The sequence below is a fragment of the Sparus aurata genome, chromosome 2 (genome assembly GCF_900880675.1).
Source record: "Sparus aurata chromosome 2, fSpaAur1.1, whole genome shotgun sequence".
Classification (NCBI taxonomy): Eukaryota; Metazoa; Chordata; class Actinopteri; order Spariformes; family Sparidae; genus Sparus; species Sparus aurata.
The window spans coordinates 22,873,607-22,894,129 of record NC_044188.1 but is presented as its reverse complement, the minus strand read 5'-3'; the positions used below and the strand labels follow the sequence as shown (position 1 = coordinate 22,894,129).

General features: G+C 41.3%; 2 protein-coding genes across 4 annotated transcripts; one reads left to right on the top strand and one right to left on the bottom strand.

Moving 5' to 3' along the window:
* The first annotated feature begins 505 nt into the window (after positions 1 to 505).
* Positions 506 to 16,417, top strand: vmp1 (vacuole membrane protein 1). 3 transcript variants are annotated; one of them, XM_030443281.1, is made up of 12 exons: positions 506 to 656; positions 1,253 to 1,360; positions 1,701 to 1,833; positions 2,205 to 2,295; positions 2,727 to 2,837; positions 8,679 to 8,846; positions 9,161 to 9,292; positions 10,814 to 10,894; positions 11,087 to 11,203; positions 12,474 to 12,535; positions 14,285 to 14,384; positions 15,375 to 16,417. In XM_030443281.1, the coding sequence occupies exons 2-12, from the start codon at positions 1,282 to 1,284 to the stop codon at positions 15,516 to 15,518; spliced, it is 1,218 nt and encodes a 405-aa protein (XP_030299141.1). In that variant the 5' UTR covers positions 506 to 656; positions 1,253 to 1,281; the 3' UTR covers positions 15,519 to 16,417. The 3 variants fall into 3 exon arrangements, with proteins under 3 accessions (XP_030299141.1, XP_030299151.1, XP_030299159.1); XM_030443291.1 differs by having other exon boundaries at positions 641 to 770; XM_030443299.1 differs by lacking the exon at positions 506 to 656 and adding an exon at positions 842 to 986.
* A 1,059-nt stretch (positions 16,418 to 17,476) lies between these two features.
* Positions 17,477 to 20,491, bottom strand: tubd1 (tubulin, delta 1). The gene is made up of 8 exons (XM_030443272.1): positions 20,310 to 20,491; positions 20,066 to 20,213; positions 19,310 to 19,526; positions 18,982 to 19,213; positions 18,621 to 18,785; positions 18,383 to 18,511; positions 18,004 to 18,184; positions 17,477 to 17,803 (listed from the first exon to the last, which is right to left on the bottom strand). Exons 1-8 carry the CDS (start codon positions 20,458 to 20,460, stop codon positions 17,698 to 17,700), a joined length of 1,329 nt encoding a protein of 442 aa, XP_030299132.1. The 5' UTR covers positions 20,461 to 20,491; the 3' UTR covers positions 17,477 to 17,697.
* Positions 20,492 to 20,523: the final 32 nt, after the last annotated feature.

Below are 20,523 nucleotides of genomic sequence, written 5' to 3'. Positions count from 1 at the left end.
CCTCATATGTGTAGGTCATTAGATTTTGGGTGTTTGCTCACGGTCTAATTTTATTAATGGCACATATTCAGGCCATGGCAGTGCAGAGCTTGTGTCAGTTAAAAAGGTTTTCAGGGCTTTATACATGCCTTTTTGTTTGGTTTCAGACAACTACATGACTCAAGCTGGAAATGAACCTGTTGCCCTTTTAACTCGTGATGTTTTTTGTTCCTCCATCCCTTAACGTCGTCAATACATGCGGGATATGGAATTTCCATTAAGAAGGAAACGTGGTCTAAGCCTGACTTTGTAATAAAACCGCTGATCTAACTATGTGGTTAAATAAAGTATTGCACTTCCAAGGTTAGAGTGAAGGAATTGTCACAGTTTGTTGGCAAATCTGGCAACCACCGATTGGACCACAAAACACAACTGACGGAAATACGTCTTAACTTAGATTTCAGAGTAAGAGTATCTCATCTGTGACTTGAATCGTCTGAATCATATAAATTGAATCTGGAGCACATATCCCGCGTCTTACTTCCACATTTGCACAACTAATAATTCCACCATAACAGTAAAGTTGTTTCAGGAAAATTATTGACGGTTGGACTGCAGCACACTTTTTACTTTGACACGTCGGTCGTGTGTTTCCGGGTGAGGAGGACAGGAAAGAGGTACGACTGTCATTTAATTTTACCAACGGTCTGTTTTCACCTTTATATAGCGTGTGTTTTGTCGTTACTATAACAGCACGACGACAGGGAACATTTTTACATATATCTCTACAAGTAAGACCCTTCGTTGTTGATTTCAAAACCACTATTTTGATGTAGAAACTGACAACGTCCCTAGCTTAGCCATTAGCATGTTGGCTAACCGGTTTGCATGTGGAGGATGATGATGATGAGAACGAATTTGGCATCATATCTGGTTACAGACTGACCTACGCACTACACGGTTACTTCAGCTAACTAGCTACGTGTGCTATTGTCACGGGGTGTTTGGTAATATTTACGCCTTATTTCTTTGTATGATATTTTCAATGTAATTACCATGTCATTTCAATTTCAGCCGGCGTGCTGACGAAATGTTCTCATGAGAGTCCGAAGTGTTGTTGCTTAACAGCCGCTGATATGGCTATCATTACTGATTGAGTGACTGAGTCCCACAGTGTCTTGTCATGTCCTCTCGATCTGTAGGAAGTGGGACCTCAGAGGGGAGCACACTGTCGAATGAGAGACACCAACTTGTCATTTTTCTGTCGTCCTAGATCGCCCGACCTGCTAAACCTTGACTGACATGGCAGCCAATGGAGCAAGCTGTGAACAGCCTCAGAAACGTGCAGGAGCAAAAGAAAAACAGAATGGGAAGTCAGCAGGTTAGTTTCGTCACACTTTTTAGTTAAATGTACAGCAGGGAAGTTGCCATTCATCTCTAAAGTGGGCCTGTCATGTTGGGTTGTGAAAAAACTGATGCCACGGAATGATAACTACCGCCACATTGTTTGAGCAAGTCATAAAACAGCTCAAGACAGATCCATTTGAGGTTACTTTCAGTTTTCAAGGCTACAAACACCTTGGCCTACAGTAGAGCAAGAGCAGACCCAGATGCCTCATGGATCATGTATTTAGCAACACCTATTCAACAGGATGCAATAATTGATGTAGAAACAAGTATTACAGAATGTGAGGGTGATTGTAATTTTGTTTGCCCTCCAGATTCCTCTGTAAGAGAGAGGCGACAGAGAGATAAGGAGGAACGCCTGTCTCTCGTGGTATGGAAGAGGCCTGTCACCACACTACATTATTTCCTCCTGGAGACCCTCATCAAGCTAAAGGAGTGGACGTTTAAGTAAGAAGTTTAACAGGTTTTTCTTAACCAGTTTACAGGATGTTTGTGTGTGCACTTTCTTGTGCCTTTGGTTGTCATTTTTTTTCTTGTGACTCTGTAGTGTTCTCCATTTGGTTAAGCGGACATACCCTGAGACCTTAACAATTAAATAAAAAAAGGAATTTCTCTGTCCCTGAGAAGCTGGAGTTGTAAAGCTTATAGTGAACACAAGTATATGCTATTGGTTATAGTGTGATTAAAACTCAGTAGGGAATCCCGTTAAGTAGGGCATTTGTGAAGTCATGCCCCTCCAATAAAATCACTTTTCTTTGTTTTGTATGTGTGGAACTTGTTTCATTACCAACATTTTGCTTTCTCACCTTTCTGCTCAGGCTTTGGCAACGGCGAGGCATAGTGTTCTTAGTCTTGGTGTTATGTTCTCTGTTCTCCTTCGCCTACTCCACTGAAGGAGCACACCAACAAGTAAGGCTTGACTGATTTGTTTCTTCATTGATGTTAATAATCAACACCATTGCTCCATCACCCGCCCGTTTAAAGGTTAATGATAAGTCACTCTTTATCCAACCTGAAAACCTTTAGAAAAGAAAGTTCACATTGGGAGATAATGACATATGCCCTGTTGTCAAGTAACCCTTGATCACACAGTCGGTTGACTGAAAACTTTGTTTAGAAATTCCTCTGTGCAGTGGTCTGTTCCAGTTCAGTGAAGGCATCGCCAGTTTTTTGAGAAGGAATTAACATCTAGATTACAAACATTTGTAATATCTTTCCCTTTTGAAAAACAGCTGATATTAATCAAAAGTTTTGGAGAAAATGTGTTCTTTTGGACACAATCATACCATGACTACAACTGAGAGTATAACTGCATCCTCTTTGTCCTTTTTTTACTAAAGTATGTTGACTACCTGGAGAAGAAGTTCCTGTGGTGTGCCTACTGGGTAGGCCTTGGGATCCTGTCCTCAGTAGGCCTTGGGACTGGCCTGCATACCTTCCTCCTTTATCTAGTAAGAGCATCCATTTCTTTGATTTAGCTTAAGTTTCAAACAGAAACATTCCCAAACAGTACAAAATGAATATTTATAGTTGGAATAAACCTCTTAAAGTGAAATTTTTTTCACCTAGGATTTCCCTGTGATACTACTGTTGGGATCATTGTTGCAAAGACTAGCTAACAACATAATTACCATTAGCAGCCAGGATTCTGTCCAAAGCAAAAAAACATCTGTAAGAATCCAAATTTGACCTTGAAACCCTTTTCACAGTGCAATGATAAAGCAGATTAAAACACCAATTTGTATTAATAAGAAGGCAGGCCTACTGATCTTGTATAAAGAATGTCGACCCAATGTTTTGACCCATCTCAAGTCCTGGCGGTAAGAGGAAATGCACATCAACGGGGGAACAAATGGGGGAACACCAGAGCGCTCTACATAGAGTGAATGGCCGTCTGTTCAATCTTGTTTTACCTCTGTTTCTCCCTCTTCACCTTCTTTGCCTCCTCCATCAGTGGTGTTCTTTTTCTTTTGCAGTGTAGAATTTTCTCAGTCATTCCTGTTACCTGGGGATAGTGACCTGGAAAAACAATGCCTCTTCCTGTTTTTGTTCCGTAATTGTAGACTGCTTCCTTTATGCTGTAATGCAAACCTTTGTTTATCCAGAAAAAAAACAGCTCAGTGGCAGATGAATTGGCTTAGTCATAGTGAAGCTTCTAGGGGACCAATCTATGTGTGGATGGCATCATTTTTATACAGATATTATACTGTGCAATCAGTATTTACTTTAGAACAATAAGTTAAAGCAAAAAGGTTGTTTATTGCCAGTTTAAAATTTGTCAAACTCAAATTGGAGAGAAAGCCATGTCACTCTGTGGGCAGCTGGCCCTGTGAAGAAATGGCAGATTTTAAAATAAGCAACACAGCAAAATACACATGTGAGAACAAAGAAAAACTGTCACTTTGCTGGCTCTTTATTCATTTTAACTCGACTCGAGGTTGATGAAAAGGGTTCCCTAGTTGAGTGTCTTAAAATCTATTTTCAGTGAGCAGTATGATAGTGTTATGGCAGAAAAAAAGTAACAGGAAATGTATGTCAGTGGCAAAGTAATTCAGTTCTCAACTTCACATACCTTCATTTGCATATTTCTGGGAAAACTATCTCAGCTGGCCCTGATGCGACCCATATCTCAACAGTCAAAAGGCTGCAACATGATAATGGCTGTAGAGTCAAAATATCCTTTGTGTATCAACAGTATGCAGACTGTTTTTAATGTCTTCTTCACCGCAAGCTATTTTCCTCTAGATGTGCCTCTAGAGTTCAAAGCATTTCTGCAAAGCCCATTTGTGTCTTTTCCTGTGGCTGCCAGATGATGGCGTCACACTCAACCATCACACTCATTGTCCTCTCCTTCTTCAAACTCGTTCCATTTTGTCACCCATCTGTCCAAGGCTAACCAAAAGTGAAGTGTAATTTTTCCCTGACAGGCAGTCACAGAATGACTGTCTGACTGAATCACAAACATGTGTGTCATTTGTCTTGGTTGTGGTAAAAAGGAGAACATAGCGAAATGAAAGAGAGGAATAAATTCTGCACCATAGTCAGCTTTAGGCTGATGATGTGGCTTCTGTTCTGTAGGACTCGTGCAGATGTGGGTCAGCTGAGTCAGCTATTTCCATCATAATGAAATAATGGGAAAAGATGTAACTGTGACCTTCCTGTTTTTCAGTGCTGATGCACACTCCTTTCTGTTAATGCTTTACAGCTCACCATGGGTTTGCTGTTTCACAGTATAGCAGGCTTCAGTTTTTTACTTTAAATACTTTGTCCAACAATCATGCAGTTGTAATGATAAAATGTACTGTATCTTGTGTCTGTGCACTCTTGTGCCTCATTGTGTATCATAATACTGAGAAGGAGTGACCTCATCTTCTCTCCCCTCTCTGTGTGAGGGAGGTTTCTTTCAGTAGGCATCGTCATCTCCCCCATATGGAGCAACCTGGCATCTGTTAAAACAGCTTTTCTCATTCATTTTTCACAATTACCAGCTTTTTCTGTTGAAATAGACTATTTTAATACCCCTTTTTACTGACAACAACCTTAACATCTGAGGCTCATCTGATAGCTACTATTTTGTGTTACTCATCCTGACATTGCGCGCTTTGAAATTATTAAAATTCCCATCAGATACTTTGTGTCTAAACAATAAAATGGAAATCAGTTATTCCCAAATTTGATTGGCTTCTAATACAGTCAAAGATAATTGTTTTTTCTTTTTCTACTTTATGTTACAACACAGAATTGTATTGTTTGGGCATTTTGGAAAATCCTTTCTTTCGAAATGTATGAAGATCATACTAGAGCCTTATTTGCACAGTGCTAGTTGTTTCCTCTTGCACTACTTCATTATCGAGACATGCTGATACTTGATTCCCCTGCCAGTTTAACTTACCAGAGTCACTACTTCATATGTCCTTGTGTTGTAAACTTCTGTAAGCTGAATTTGAGTTTAAAAAGTTAGGTGTTATAGTTGACTTACCACAAAGATAAGAGGATGTATTTCAGTTTCTGTGAAAGTAACACCCCAGTGCAGTGCATTAACACCTAATTACTGCACGTTGCCTTCTTAGGAGTATTTTGTATTCTTCATTTGGAGAGAGATGATGATGATTAATATGAAAATTTGGTTCAGCTCACTTGTCTTCCCTCAGTCATTCTCCGTTTCACCTTCTGCTCTCTGTCCAAAGCTAGCAGTCTAGGCATCCTTTATCCTATTCCCTTCTAGTTTATATTCCATCATCCTCCTGTTGGAGCCTCTGCTTTCCACTGGCTTCTACTTTAGATACACTTACACCCTATAAAACCTCTCCCTACCCCATATAATAATAAAGGCATGTGTTGTATTCAGAGCAGCCTTCAGGTTGGTTTTAATCCAGGGTGTGGGTGTTCAAGCAACAGCATACCTCTCTGATGAGAATGATGTTGTCCAAAGAAAGGTTGATACGTGGAGTGATGCAGTCTGTCAAGCTGCCGACATCCCTGTTATGTGACAGCTTCTGCTTATCCTGATTGGCGGCTTCCAGAGCATCAAGCCAAGCATCCCTAAACTCCTATGTATATTTCAGTTTTTTTACAGACAAAAGTCCTCTCCAGATTTTTGCTCATGATGTAAGATCTGTCCTCACAAGGAGACAATTTCCTGCTTCTCAGTACAAATTAGTCAATGTTCACAGAGCAGCACCATCTATCACTGCTGCCAACTCAGTGTTGATTGTAGGAAACTCCCCGTTTTAAGCTGAAAGGAAAAAAACACGTCCGTGTTATATTGTAAGTTTACCTCAAGCCTGAAGCATTAATACATCGCCCCATAGAGAGGATGAGATCACTGTGCTCAGGGGAAAGGGGATTCACACACCAGTATGATCTTATGATTCATCAAGTTGTTTTTTGGAGGTCATTGACATGTTCCTAAGTGCTGGGTTTTGGTCCAAATATTGTGGTTAAAATAAGAGAACATTCTTGCTTAACAGTTTCTTTTACTTGTAGCTTTGTCTTTTTGATTAGATCACCAATCATTCAAAGCTTCCGTCAGGTTTAAAACAGTCTTCCATCCATCCCTTTGGTCTAGAACAGGATATCTGGGCTTCTTGTCCAGATTCTCATGAATTTTGTGTTTTTTTTTTTTTCTCAAATTAGTTCACCACATGCCACTGGTGGGTCAAAATGAAACCTCAACCCACACCCACAAGGTATTTTGAAAGCCAATTCTTGGATTTCCTTGAAATTAGCTGTGGTGGTTCATGATCCTGAGAGGGGCAATCGTAACATTTTTGGTCACACGCAGGAACCACACCTGAAGAATTTCCTCTTGCGCCAACCACAGGTCAAAATGTCGATGCAGATTGCTGTGAAATTTGTTGAGCTCATTCATGCTTCTAATCGGATTAACCATTTGAATTACCCTATGGCCTTTCCTGTTTTGTCAGCTTCCCAATAACGTTGACATATTTGGACTCATTACTGGTAAGGCTCTAAAAACTGTAACAATTGTGAGTTGGTCCATCAAACACTTGGTTGTAGAGCTTTGCAGCTTCAAGGATCCTTTTAACAGCCTTGTTAAACTTTATTTTGATTTTTTTAATTTGATGACTACTTGATGAAATCCACTTGCTGAATAGTTACTTGTCAAAGAAGTTGTTTGGCCTCCCTGTATGCAAAGAGTCCTGCTCTGCTGACAGAGAAGTTCACTGCAGGGCCACTGTATCGTCTGTCTAATGGGAATTGGGTTTCAGAGTTTGAATCACAGCTTAGTTGTTTTTTTTTTTGTTAACACTGACTTGTTCTGTCATGAAGAAATGCAGTTAAGTGAAGTTGTGTTTGGTTTGAAACAGACTATGTTTTGTAAACTAAAGAAGCCTCCTGTGTGCTCATACAGCAGAGTGGGGTGGAGAGCAGTCACAGTCATCACTGACTAATTGTGTGCTGTCAATCTACTGTCAGTGTTTCCTGTATCACCTTTAAGGAGGCATAATGGAGTAGCTGTGGTGTAGTTACAGGTGGGCCAACTGTTATTGAGGCCAGGTGGCTCGGCCTAACCAGGCATCTTCACAATGATAAATGATGACATACCTGCCTGTCAGAGAGACTGTGACTCAGCTGCTGCTGGTGTGTGTCTCTACCTGTGGGCAGATGAGCTGTGTTTAGCCATGTGAGAGCAGGTTAAATTTAACACAAAGGCTCATGTAGTGCTGTGCAATCATACATTATTATTTAAGGTTTTACTGTTTATAAATGCATATATACACTTGGTTGCCAATTTATTAGGTACACCTAGCTAAAATTATCCCAGACTGACACTAAAGCTGGGCGGTTAATGCTACCTTTTAAGAAGGTTAATCATGTCCAGTGTTTGTTGAAACCGTGTTGATTCAACTGTTTGGTCATTTTGAAGGCTGCAGATTACAGTGCTGTTGATTTGTTTTGAGTTATCCTGAGAAGTGTTTCTAACAGCATGTTTTACATCAATGAGGATAGACTAAATAATAGAAACACCCCTCATTCCAATGCAGTCCATCAACTAAAGCCTCCCAAATAATCAAAGACTCTGATTATCAGGGTTCTTAATTATCCTTGAAATCCTTAAAAGTTTGGTCTGTTGATATTTTTATACGCAACTTTACTACATATACCACATTCAGCTCCCTGCATGTGTCTCCCACTGTTTTCTGCCATCAATGTAACACAGAATGATTGAGAATTGTTTAAACATTCAAGCCTTTCTCTCTTCTCTTTATTTCTCTCTTGATTTCTTTCTTCTCTTGTTTGTGAGCCTCTGTAAAGTGTGCTAGTTCTCATGTAAAAACCTTTATCCATGTCTCAAACTATGCCCCGATCTTTCTTAGATTTTAGTGAGTTGGGCCAGTAAATTCCCTGGAAATACCTTGAATTGATCTTTAATAAGGTGTGGGAATCCTGAAACATCGTGACCTTCATGAAGGCAGGATTTATCACAGCTCTGTCGTAGTAGATTGCATTGTAGATTGCACTTTCCTAGCTAAGTGTACAGGACTTAATAATAAACTGGTACAATGTATTGTAAGTAAAACATTTGATTTGACCTTTCTCTATTTAAAATGCCTGCTGCTGTCAAGAATATATAAGCTATAATCTTTAAAGTAATATTTACGCCAATAATTATAACTAGCATATAGAAAGCTCTAAAAGATCCTTTTACCTGTGACGGTCGCATTGTGTATTTTGTGTCTCACACTTTGGATACACAGTATATACCCCAGTGGTTTCCAGTCCATTAAAACAGCTCATCTTATCCATCTGTTCCACATCTCTCTTAGGGCCCTCACATAGCATCAGTTACCCTGGCAGCATACGAGTGTGGCTCCACAGACTTCCCAGAGCCTCCGTACCCAGACCAGATTGTCTGTCCTCAAGGTGGAGGGGTGGATGGAAGTGTCTCGCTCCTCTCAATCATGTCAAAGGTCCGCCTGGAGGCCTGCATGTGGGTGAGTATTGGTTTGAATAAAGAGACAATGCAGTGGTCCACTCTGAAAAAATGTCAAGAAGGTTTTGCAGTGCCAGTAGTGGGTGGCACATTGTCAGTACTGGAATCTAGTCCAAGAGATGAGACTCATTCATTTCATGTTTTAGTGTTTGTAGAACTTAAAAAGCTTCACTTGTATCTTACATTGAGCCAAATTATGCATTACATTACACAGAGCAACTTTAAAAGTCCAAGGTGGCATGAATAGTTGCCTGTGTGTGAATGTGGGAAATAAATAAATGCTGACATGGAACATTTTAAATTGTGTTGTCGTAGGGGGCGGGCACTGCCATCGGAGAGCTGCCTCCGTATTTCATGGCCAGAGCGGCTCGTCAGTCAGGAGCTGATCCAGATGATGAAGACTATGAGGAGTTTGAGGAGATGCTGGAGCAGGCCGAGGGCGCTCAGGTCATAGTTACAAACACACATCTAAAGTGTCACCCTAATGTATGTGTATAATTTTTCACTTCAGTCAGTTTAAGGCAACTTGTTATATTTAGTGATGAAGGCAGCCCAGACTCTGAAATGGAGTATCTATGCCTCAGTTTGGTTCCATATTAGTATTGGTGTTGACACTTTGCCAATAAGATATGATCATATCTTATATGGCCTCATCTTCATAATGTACTGACCATGGAGCCACTGTCCAGTGATTGGTCTTAAAGTGCCATGTGACTTCAGTGAAGCCCCTCCCTCCTTCACTTCCAGTAAATCTGTCTGTTCGTGGGTGAGTCACCCTGAGCACAGCTCCCCCTTTAATCATCCCTCGGGCTTCGCTCTCTCTCCCTCCCTCCTTCCCCCTTTTCACCGACCTCTAATTTGAATGACAGACAGCTCTGTCAGGAACAAAGTTCATATGACCAGCACAGGCTAAGCACAGATACTGAGTCAGCAGATCAAAAATCTGAGAAATTGAGTTATTTGTCTCCCTCACCGAGTCTCACTGCACTGGTGGTTCTCAGCTGAAGAGACTGAGGAAGCCACCATCACATCACATGTCTTTCATCATGTATTCAGGATGTATCCACATGTTCGATGGTCATAGGTTTTCAAAACAACAATCTCACACGAATCAGGACTACCTTTGAGGAACACAACAAAAAAAGTCAGAATTCCCAAGTAAAGGATGTGAAAGAAATGATAAAGAAAAAATGACCAAGAGAATTTAAATCAACAGTCGAGGGACTAGCACAAGCATAAAAATGTACAGTAGTTTTATTTAATTTCAGTTTGAAAATAATTATCAATAGATTATTATTATTATTTGTTTTTATTGGCATAGAGTACAATGAGCTAAAAATACTTTGCACCACCGGCGCACACTTACATGAGGGAAACTAAATTCTGAATGATTGTGGAGACTTCAAGGAGAAACTGTAATTTAAATGGCATTCAAGATTAACATTGATGCAATGCCAGCTTTTGAAACCACCTCTTAATCTCCCTCCTGCACCGGCTGTGATCTTCACCATGTAACCACAGACATTTCACCCCCACAGGGATGGAGATTTGATCAAAAGATCCTCGGCACTTGTCTACCACACAGTTTTCAGTTGTAATGCCACTAAAGTCGTCGAACTAAAAAAAAAATAATTCAGTGCTCAGAAATAGCAGGTATTTGACCACAGTACTCTCACCAAGGCTTCTTGTAATAACATTGCAGACAACACTTTTGTTTGGTTGCAAACCAGACATCTGCGAACAAGTCCAGCGTGTTTATTTTAAGAAAAGAATAAAAGGGTAATATGTGTTTAGAGACACCCATGTGTGTATTTAAATTGTGTTGCAGTGTGGTATAGCAGATTTTACAAACCATGGGTTTTGAAAGGCAAATTTAGAATTTTAACTTACTACCTACTTATATACTACCCATTCACATCTGTTTTGAGTAATGTGTGTTTAAATTGTTTTTTTAAAATATGTTTGCAGGATTTTGTCACAAGAGCAAAACTGGGAGTCCAGCATATGGTGCAGAAAGTGGGATTCTTTGGGATCTTGGCTTGTGCCTCTGTAAGTGTGTTTATTGGAGGATGTTTATAATGTCCCTGATCAGCAATTACTGTTGCAATGCAGTCTTCAGAAAGTATATGTCACTTTGGATGCAAATTTAAAAAGTAGGAAATTAACCTGTAACCTCACATAGCTGAAACAAGGGTAATTTCTAAGACTATGAATCAGTCATATTTGATGTGTACGTTTCAGATTCCTAATCCTCTTTTTGATCTGGCTGGAATTACTTGCGGTCATTTCCTGGTTCCCTTCTGGACCTTTTTTGGAGCAACTCTAATTGGGAAAGCCATCATCAAGATGCATATACAGGTCTGTAACTCAGCTAAAAGTTTTATCAGCAGTGGTTAAAAACTAGCAAACTACCAGTTCACCTGAAATGACAATACGGTTTTTCCCTTTTAACACAGAACTTACAGCCACATACCATACTAGCAGCAGTGTGGCTTTCACTATGATTCAACTTTTGTTTAATGTCATCACAATTCTCTGTCCACATTGTAGTAAGACAGGTCACAGAATCTCTCTTTAGGAAAAAAACTGTATGCACCGCTGACTGATTCACTTTGAATAGTCCCCACAACCTCAAAGCGTGTGGGAGAGTCAAGATCATGAGTTGGTGACTGTGAGAAACTCCTAATTGTGCACTTCTCGTTAACTCTTTCTGACCGAGCTCCGATTCACAGGGGATTCCTTATTCTGGTTTTAGCTTTGAAATATATCCAGACCATATAAACAGCCTCAAGATGAAAGGAAGGAAGCTTTTAAGAAGCCATTTAGCAAGAGTTTGGATTTAAAAAAATCCACTGGATCACAAAAAACTTGTTAATTACCGAGTGTATTGTTGAGTCTGCCACACCAGTGACTAATAGAAGCCTATGTAAGGAGAGGCCGTCTGTGTCTTTGAGTGACTCGCTCAGTGTCTTAACAAACTAAACCTATCCATCTCTTGGTGGTACCAGCCAGTGATCTCACTCTGAGACCTTTCAGACAAAAGGGGGTCCGACACGCCGTGGGGGTTATGGAGGATGTAGAGTGGACATGGGAAGGTAGAGAGAAGGAAATTGAGCAGACGGTAAGAGGCTGCGGGAGGGATTGTTTAACTTAGATTTTTCCTTTTTTGTTCCTTGAATCTATCGGACGTCACGTGTCATATCCTGTCTGATTTGGTCCAGGGGGCCAGTGTGTCATGCTGTTTAAAGTTGATCAGTTTCAGGACTGGAGCAGAATATTGCGGTTTGGCCCCCCCACTTTGGCGCTTTGCAAACCACACAAAGCCCCTTGCAGCCCAAAATTTAGCTTACTGCCAGGTTGGAGTTTTGTAATTAGTGTGTCTGTGGACGGTGGCAGATGTGGCCTAAATTTTCCACAGCTGTGCCGCTAAAATCTTAAAATATGTTTTTCATATCTGAGAGAGGTTTTGTGATTTTATTTATTATCCATTCCTTTTTAAATGTTTCTTTTTTGAAATTTTTTTAGAAAATATCTAAAAATATTTTTTGTGTGTTTTGTTGTATCCCTCTGATAATTATCAGAGACATGATTTTTAACATTTATTAATTTTTCTCCTGTTTTCCTGCAGAAACTATTTGTAATCATTACCTTCAGCAAGCACATAGTGGAGCAAATGGTGTCACTCATTGGGTAAGTGCTCTTGATGTGCACTCTGTGTGTGGTGTGTGTGTGAGAGAAAGAAAGAGAGAGACTGCATTAATCAGGTACTTTATGTAGTCATTGTTTTTTCCCTGCCTTTGTGGTTGGCAATGTATTCATAAACATTTGATTGGGGATCCTGTATGAATAAATACTTTCACTGCGGGGGTGAACGTGCATGCGTTTACAATTTTTTCCACACAAAGGTTTTTCTTTCCTCCGACGAAAATGCAATCCATGTCTGCAGCATTGGTGGTCAGGCGTGTGCGGTCCCATCCGAACATGTTGATCTGACTCACCATGTTCGGCTTTTACTGAGAGAATAACCCCTGTCAGATGGGAAACGCAATCAAAGAGAAGAAAAGAGTTTCTATGGCTGCGTGTCATTAGTTAATCTATACATTTACAGGAAAAATATACCAGTTTTGGTCTTAACTACACACACACACACACACACACACACACACACATTTTCCCATTTAAAAACTTTAGTTTAGACTAAAATAAGTGTTTTTGTTCTTTTATGAGACACAGATTTTGTTTTAATCGTGAGTCAAGTCATGAATTGTCACTAGGCAAAATGGTTCACTCAGATATCATGCTGTTTTAATTTTTGGGATTCTCCTATCATGTCCATTGGAGCTGCTGAGTTTGTTGTTTTGGTTGTTTTATTTAATCTCTAAATGATCCCACATTTGTAATGTTACCAAAACCGTTGGTCATCATGAGTGTCTCTTTATTCAAGCTCAAAGTCCTGGTTCTTTCCCATGAAAGTCAGATGGCCCTCTGTGACTCGCTATGATGAGTCCAGTCAGTGCTTCTGTGCTGATACAGGATGTTTTTTTGGCGATTGCTTTGTGTATATTCACATGTGCTTGCATGTAAAGTGGGAGAGATAACAAGAATGAGTCAGACAAATCTAGTTAGGTTTATTTGAAATCAGCAATTAACTACTTCCCCTTTGGTCTTTGTTGAGTAAATTGTCTTCTTTTTTTTGCTTAGTCTTGTCAAGTCTAGACTACATGTTTATGTCCTGAGAATTTAATTTCTGCAGTGGGAACGCTGAGTGCGTGTCTATAGCCCTGCAGTAGATTTTCTCTTCATGGTAATAAGTTTCACATCATGTAGAGTTCCCTTTGAACTTAACCACGGCTGATCGATGATTAAAAACAACACCAACCGCTCTCTATGACATGAATTGATAAAATGGTATCCATTATGATTGGCCCCCTGGTGAGCTCATCCACACTGCCTAATAAGGACATGAGCACGCCCTGATTAGATAGCTTTCCACCCAGAAGGCAGCAATGGTGGTAAAGGTGATGACATCATGTCGACTCACTTCCTGGTTGAAGGGGCTGACACAGGCTCCTATAGAGAGAAGTAGTATAAAAGGAGGGCTGAAGAGTTTGTGCTTCATTCCTCTCTGCTGCCTGCTTCTGCTCACAGCACTGAGTAGAGGAGGTGGAGGCTCCAGGATAGGGCCCACATGAAGGATGGGGCCTTCAGCTCTAACAAAGGATGCTGGGTTGACTGGTAGATGAGTGAGGACCTTTGGTAGTGTTCAGGGAAAGAGAGGACCTCATGAACTGCCATTTGAGGCTTTTACAGGGAATAAGTGTTCAGAGTCTAAAGCCTCAGTTTTGGGCTCCACTTAGGAACGCTGCTGAAAGGGTAAGTGGATTAATGTTCTTCCTCTCTCCTCTTTTCTTTGCCGCTCTGTGTGGATGTGGATGTCAGGTCTGTGCCCAAAGTGGGACCATCACTGCAGAAGCCCTTCAGTCAGTACCTGGAAGCACAGAGGAACAAGCTGCACCACGCTGGGGGAAGTGCACCAGCGGTAAGAGCAATACATTATTTTTACTATGGACCTCTTTCATGCCACTGTACTAATGTGAGCTTCGGTGATGTGTTTATTGCTTGGATTAACAACTGTATGTAAGCCAGGTTTTGGTCATACCGTAGACTTGAAGTGAAACACAGGATTGGTTTTATTCAGAGCAGGCCAGAACTGTTCCCTGAGTCCCCATAGATCTTAAAACACTTGGAGCAGAATGGAAAAAAACCAGCAACATCAGATTGGGAAGATTTTTTCAGTATAGCCCAGCTGATACTTGTTTAAAGGTTTATAGTGATATTTGAGAGGATTTTTCATTGTGTTTCTTCAAACAGGAAGATCCTGAATTTTAGTTAGGAAATAATTCTGACAAGATACGTACTGAAGAATATGATTGTCAGAGCTCTCTGCTGGGCAAATGTAATGTGAGAAACTAGTTGTAAGTTGCTTCAAACACATCTTTGGCATTTTTGTGATGCATTTTGGTATTTACAGCCTATGTGCCAATACTAATATATTTGTGATAAGCTAGTGTCTGGATTTTATCAGCTCGCTGTTGTTTTTGGCTACTGGAAAAGTAGAGCTACTAATATTAATCAAGCTGTTATCAACTGTTAACATTAAACACAAACTATTTTGATATCTGTTCATCATCATTAATCATCATATTATTTCTGCTTCTTAAATGTGAAATATTTTCTGGTTTCTTCACTCCGCTATGACAGAAAACTGAAATATTCTGACATTTTATGGCCCAAACAACTACAAGAAAATAATCTAAATCATTATTTGACAATGAAAACTATTATTTGTTGCAGGCAGCGCTACTTAAAAATACGCTGAATTAGTGAAAAATTCGATTGAGCAAAAAATTGCTGAATTGTGGTTTAGACTCAGCAAATTGGATGGTGCCAACAATAATTACAAATGAATTTATTTGATATTTATTGCCTGTTTGATGCTAATTAATGGCACATGCTTTTGGCTTCCCAGGATGAGAACTGGCTGTCGTGGGTTTTCGAGAAGGTGGTGCTGGTCATGGTCTGCTACTTTGTCACCTCCATCGTCAACTCCATGGCTCAGAGCTACTCCAAGCGCCTGCAGCAGCAGAGGCACTCGGAGGAGAAAACCAAGTGATGACGAGACAAAGCGGTACAAACATCCAAGTGACTGTGTTTCTGCTGCTGCTGCTGACAGCCCTCTGCTCAGCCCCAGCCACTCACAACAAACCTCACCCCCTCATCCATTCTCAGAGGCTCAATGCTCAAAACAACCAGGCACTATTTGTCGGTGTGTGTGTGTGCTTTTGAGGATGTATGTGCTGTTTTACTGTTTGTCCCTCTTCTTCAGGTTTTGTAGTTCTTCCTCTCATCTCACTCTGTAGGCATATGTAGTGCGATTGGTACTATTGCTGATCTTAACATGTTACTTTAAGTTTAACCCATTCATTGACCTCAGAAGTTTAAGCAGCGGTTTGGTGGTGACTGCTGTGTGCGGGCAGTGCCCATCAGATGCTATGCCTTATGCAAGACGGGAAGGTCCGACTTCCTTTGAATATAGTTCTTGACTTATAAACTTGATTTTTATTTAATTTTGTAACATTTATGTATGGATGGATCTTGATATGTTTGTACAGTGTGCTGCCAAGATAACTTCTATGGATGGTCTTTCTTTTCAGGGTTTAATTATCCTCATGTTTTTGTCCTGTTAAACAGTTGAGACCAACTTGTCTTTTTTGTTTGTTTCTGGAATCGTGAGTTGAAAATGGTGAGAAAAAAAGCAATATCGACTTAAAACGGTGTGGTATTGATGGTTTGCACATTGTGTAAATATCTTAATCTTTTTGACAGTATGCACAGATGTATTTCTATTCTAAAGGTCTGTGTGGACATGAGTTAACTTGAACCAAAAGAAAAGTGAAAAAAAGATATCATTTGTAAAGTGGCATTGTACTCTCAGCTAACTAGTCCCATTTCTATTCTGTACATTTAGGCTGAACCTTGGATCAGATCATATATAAAACATGTAAATCATGGCATGTGTTTCCAAGTCTGAGTCTGTCGGGTTTATTTTCTATTCCTTTGTTGAAGACTAACTTTTTAATTGCTCATCCTGAGAAGTTGCGCTGTGATCTTGTGCCGTTTTAAAAAATGTAATGTTTAACGATCGCGACGGAGCTAATGCTTAATTTTCTTAGAAATGATCATCTTTAAGGTAAGTGAACAGCTCGGTACTCAGAAAGTTTTCTCAGTAATTCTTAGAAGAAGAATTTGTGTTATGTCCTTAATTCAGACTTTACAATCTGACTACCTTCCCCCCTCCTCCCTGAGTTGGGGATAAGACCTGCCTGAAACATACTGGGCGGATTCTGGTGAACTAAACTTCATGGATAGCGGCGTCCTTCTGTCCCCTGGCCTTGACACAACTTTCCCACCCCATCAGCTAGCTTATCAGACTGGTGTTGGCTGTTTCATTAGCGTGGCAACAGCGGTCTGTAAGCTGGCTGAAGTTGTGGGCTTTCAGCATTTCAGTTGTGCTGCTTGGTTTATTCCAAGACTCAACTTCAGCTGGAGCATTTGTGGATATAACGACCTATCTTTAGTGTCTCTCACTCTATGCCAATCACTGCCGCACTGGAAATACTACAATGTAAAATTAATAATAAAGTGATGAAAAGTATGTTGACTGGTGCCCTTGTCACTTTTCTTGATGCACTGCTGCTGTTTCTAGTAATTGCTGAAGACAATTACAATTTTAGCCTATACAAACTCCAGTTGATACAAAGATGAGGTGCATTTATTCTGGAGCTTTCCACGTTATTTTTTGGATTTAGTGGCATCTAGCTGTGAGGTTGCAACCAACGTAATACCCCTCTTTTCAAGTCAGTGTGAGGTTTATACATTGCTGCTACCGTAGAAACATTACAGACTTCACTGAAAAGATATAAAAGGCTCAGGTAATATAAAAATAAAAAAAAAGTCAAAATTAATTTCAGGTGGTTGTAAGCTAATAATATGCTAATCATAATGATGAATTAAATTCCGTTTTTGCTAACAGATCGACCATAATCGACAACATTTTTAAGGCATTTCGTCTATTTTAGTTTGAAAAGTCAGTTTATTCTTTGCCTTGAAACAGCAGTTGACAAAACAATCAGTCCATAAAAATATAATTTAATTTAATAAAGCAGCTTAGAGGTACCAACTGTGTGTCCAGATGATACTTTGAGTGTGACATAACCTCAGTCCTTCCCCCTGCTCGCTCTCATCTACATAGAGTCCAAAGGCAAGGAGGTGCTTGTTAGTTTTTCCCTGGTCTAGCACAGTTGACTGTAGCTGGAGATGACTTGCTCAAGAGATGTAAAGCTGTCGAGAAAGTCCTCTTCTGTGAACCCAAACTTAATGTACTGATGGACGTAGGCCCTGCGGCAGGAAAACAAGAGAGAAAGGAAAATGAGTAGAAGACATTCAGTGCAGAGGAAACATACTTTTCTTCATCAACTTAAAAGTATTACTTACTAAGACATATAAATATTCCCACAGTTGTCATATTATTGGACCCACTTTTTCCTAAAACTCCTACTCAGGCATGTCTCTGATAAAAAAAAAAATGTCTGACTCACTTGGATGCAAACATATTCCAGGCTTTTCCCACCATGTTATCCAGAGGTCTGAGCAGAGCCTGACTGTTACTGACCAGCGTGGCAGATTTCTCATACTTAAAAGGCACTGGGGATTTCCATAAGTTGAAAGCTGTGTGAGGTGAGAGCCAGGAGGTGTACAGAGCTGGGTCCTCAAAGCCACCTGTGGACAGGAGAACATGATTCCCATGGAAGGCTGTTTGATGCTAGCGACTTTCTCTATGTGACATGCGTCGCACAAACCTCTTCTTCTCGACCTCCATGGATTTGTTTCAGGCGACAACAGTGAGGAATTAACGCGTTATTTCACCCGGTTGGTCAGTTTATTTTTTCAATAATAACATCAATACGTTCCTCTGACCTGTCTCTGCGCTGTACACGTCCTTCCCTCTCAGTATGAGCAGGTTGGCCAGAGAGGTGTTGAAGCCGACTCCTGTGACACTCCTGGTCCGCTCCGACCCTGAAGGTGGACGCACCTGCCAGTCGATACCTGACACAGGACAATAAAGGATCCTAAGAAGCGCTTTATGATTTCATCTGTAACAGGATTTCCATTTTCAAGCCATAATACGACTTCATAAACATGCCATGATCCTTGCCTTCCTCCATCTTGGTGTTGGAGATGAGCATCTGTCGCAAGTGTTTGAGCATGCCCGGCCAGCTGAACGTGCTGTAGGCCACGGAGGCGCTGGGCATCTGAGGGACGGTGCTCACGCTGAGCAGCTTGTACTCTGGGTGGCATGTGAGGGCGCTCAACAGCTCGCCTGACAGACACATGACAGTACACGTAATGAGATGATGATGATGATGTTGGCAGTCATTTCCCCTTTTTTTCTACCAAGACAGAGGCAAAGATCATGAGAACAACTGCCTTGACTTAAATATTTTCAGACACTTTTAAACCAGGAGATGGGAGACCTGCTGTGTGTGTGTGTGTGTGTGTGTGTTGGCGTCTCCCACCTAGAGGATTTCTGCTGTAGACGCCATAGGAGTCAGTGGTGAGCGCAGGCTGCAGGACGCCGCCCAGCTGCTGAGCGATGATGCTGTTGATGTCGCTGAAGGAGATGTCTCTGAGGTTGAGCAGCTGACTGCAGATCTTGTGCACTGTGTCGTTCTCGTGCACCAGGATGGCGTCAGACAGCTGGTAGAGATGAGCCAGCGACAGCACAGAGTTGTAGTTCTGGACGATCACCTGAATGGTCGAGTCAAGGAGAAAGATTTCACAGAATGTTATTCTAGACGTCAAACATTTCCTGTAAGACTTGCCACTCGACAGCGGGCTCCGTACCTCCCCCGTCCCATACGGCCAGGTGAGGTGGTTGACGATAAAGGACTTGGGGTAGATCTCTCGGAGACACTGGGTGACGTAGGTACCGACCCCAGAGCCAGTTCCCCCCGCCACACTCATCATAGCCATGAGCCCGGCCAGTCTGTCACAGCGCTCCACCTCTCGCCTCACCAGCTCCTCCACAGCCTCTCTGTGACGAGGGCCGTGCACACAGAACCTGATGTGATACAAGAGGCAGTCAGTGTATGGATGCATGAATTACTGTGAGCAGCTGGCACATGGCGTAAATGTAAATGGGAGCATTTTGAGCATATCTTCCCCCTAATAAATAAAGTTATGGCCCTGCATTTCAGCAATTTCACTAGAACATATCTTCCAATCTCTCAAATGTGAGAATTTGATGCTTTAAATGCAAAAAAAAAAATGACAGGAAACTTTATATCTTTGAGTTTTGGAAAGTTGGCCACACCACAACAAGACATTTGAAGATTTGATGTTGTATCTATTAGATGAAATTGCTGATGCGGATTGATCTTACAAGCCATGATAGTGCTGTGGATAAAATCCTATCAGTCCATCTCTATGACAACTGAGCAGACTAACTGTTGTTTGAAAGCTCTGGAGAAAGGAGGCTGATAAGTGGACATTGAGTTGGGATGATTTGACAGGGTTACAAAGTTGCACGATGCGTTCACTAACACTGTTTTTCAGTTTCTCTTCACTGTGACGCTCCTGCTGCCACAGCAGCAGTCTTACCCGTTGGCCCAGTTGTTTCCGGAGCCCTGCTTCTGGCTGAAGTGTGAGCTCTCTCCGTACCTCCACCTGCCAGATTTTGCAGCCTTGCTCATACTCCGGTTGATCACTTTGGACTCCATGTCAACCAGCACCGCCCTGGCTTCCAGGTCTGGGTAATGAAAGACACGACAGGTGAACCGGTGGACAGGTATGCAGCACAGACAGAGAGGAAACACACGCATTGAATCCAGAGGTGGTGTCCTACCTCCGTGTGCGGTGTGGTGGAAGAATCGCTCACAGCTGGCTGAGCGGTACTCCTTCCTCTGTGGCTCGTGAGCATCGCTGCAGATGATGTCGAACAGCTCGTGACCCACCTGGTTACCGCACTGACCCAGCTGCACCGTCACGACGGACATCGTTGCCGAAAGGATCGATGGTTATTCAGATTAAAGCATGAGAGCAGGGAGTCTGAAGTCCAC

Bases quoted from the DNA above. Each gene is read 5' to 3' on its own strand.
- vmp1 (XM_030443281.1), top strand. From the start codon at position 1,282: ATGGCAGCCAATGGAGCAAGCTGTGAACAGCCTCAGAAACGTGCAGGA. The intron at 2,838-8,678 runs GTAAGAGCATCC...CATCTCTCTTAG, and splicing joins ATACCTTCCTCCTTTATCTA to GGCCCTCACATAGCATCAGT. The intron at 9,293-10,813 runs GTCATAGTTACA...ATATGTTTGCAG, and splicing joins AGCAGGCCGAGGGCGCTCAG to GATTTTGTCACAAGAGCAAA.
- tubd1 (XM_030443272.1), bottom strand. From the start codon at position 20,460: ATGTCCGTCGTGACGGTGCAGCTGGGTCAGTGCGGTAACCAGGTGGGT. The intron at 18,512-18,620 runs GCAAGGATCATG...GTCCTGTGTCAG, and splicing joins CAACACCAAGATGGAGGAAG to GTATCGACTGGCAGGTGCGT. The intron at 17,804-18,003 runs GTGAGTCAGACA...TTCCTGCCGCAG, and splicing joins TGGAATATGTTTGCATCCAA to GGCCTACGTCCATCAGTACA.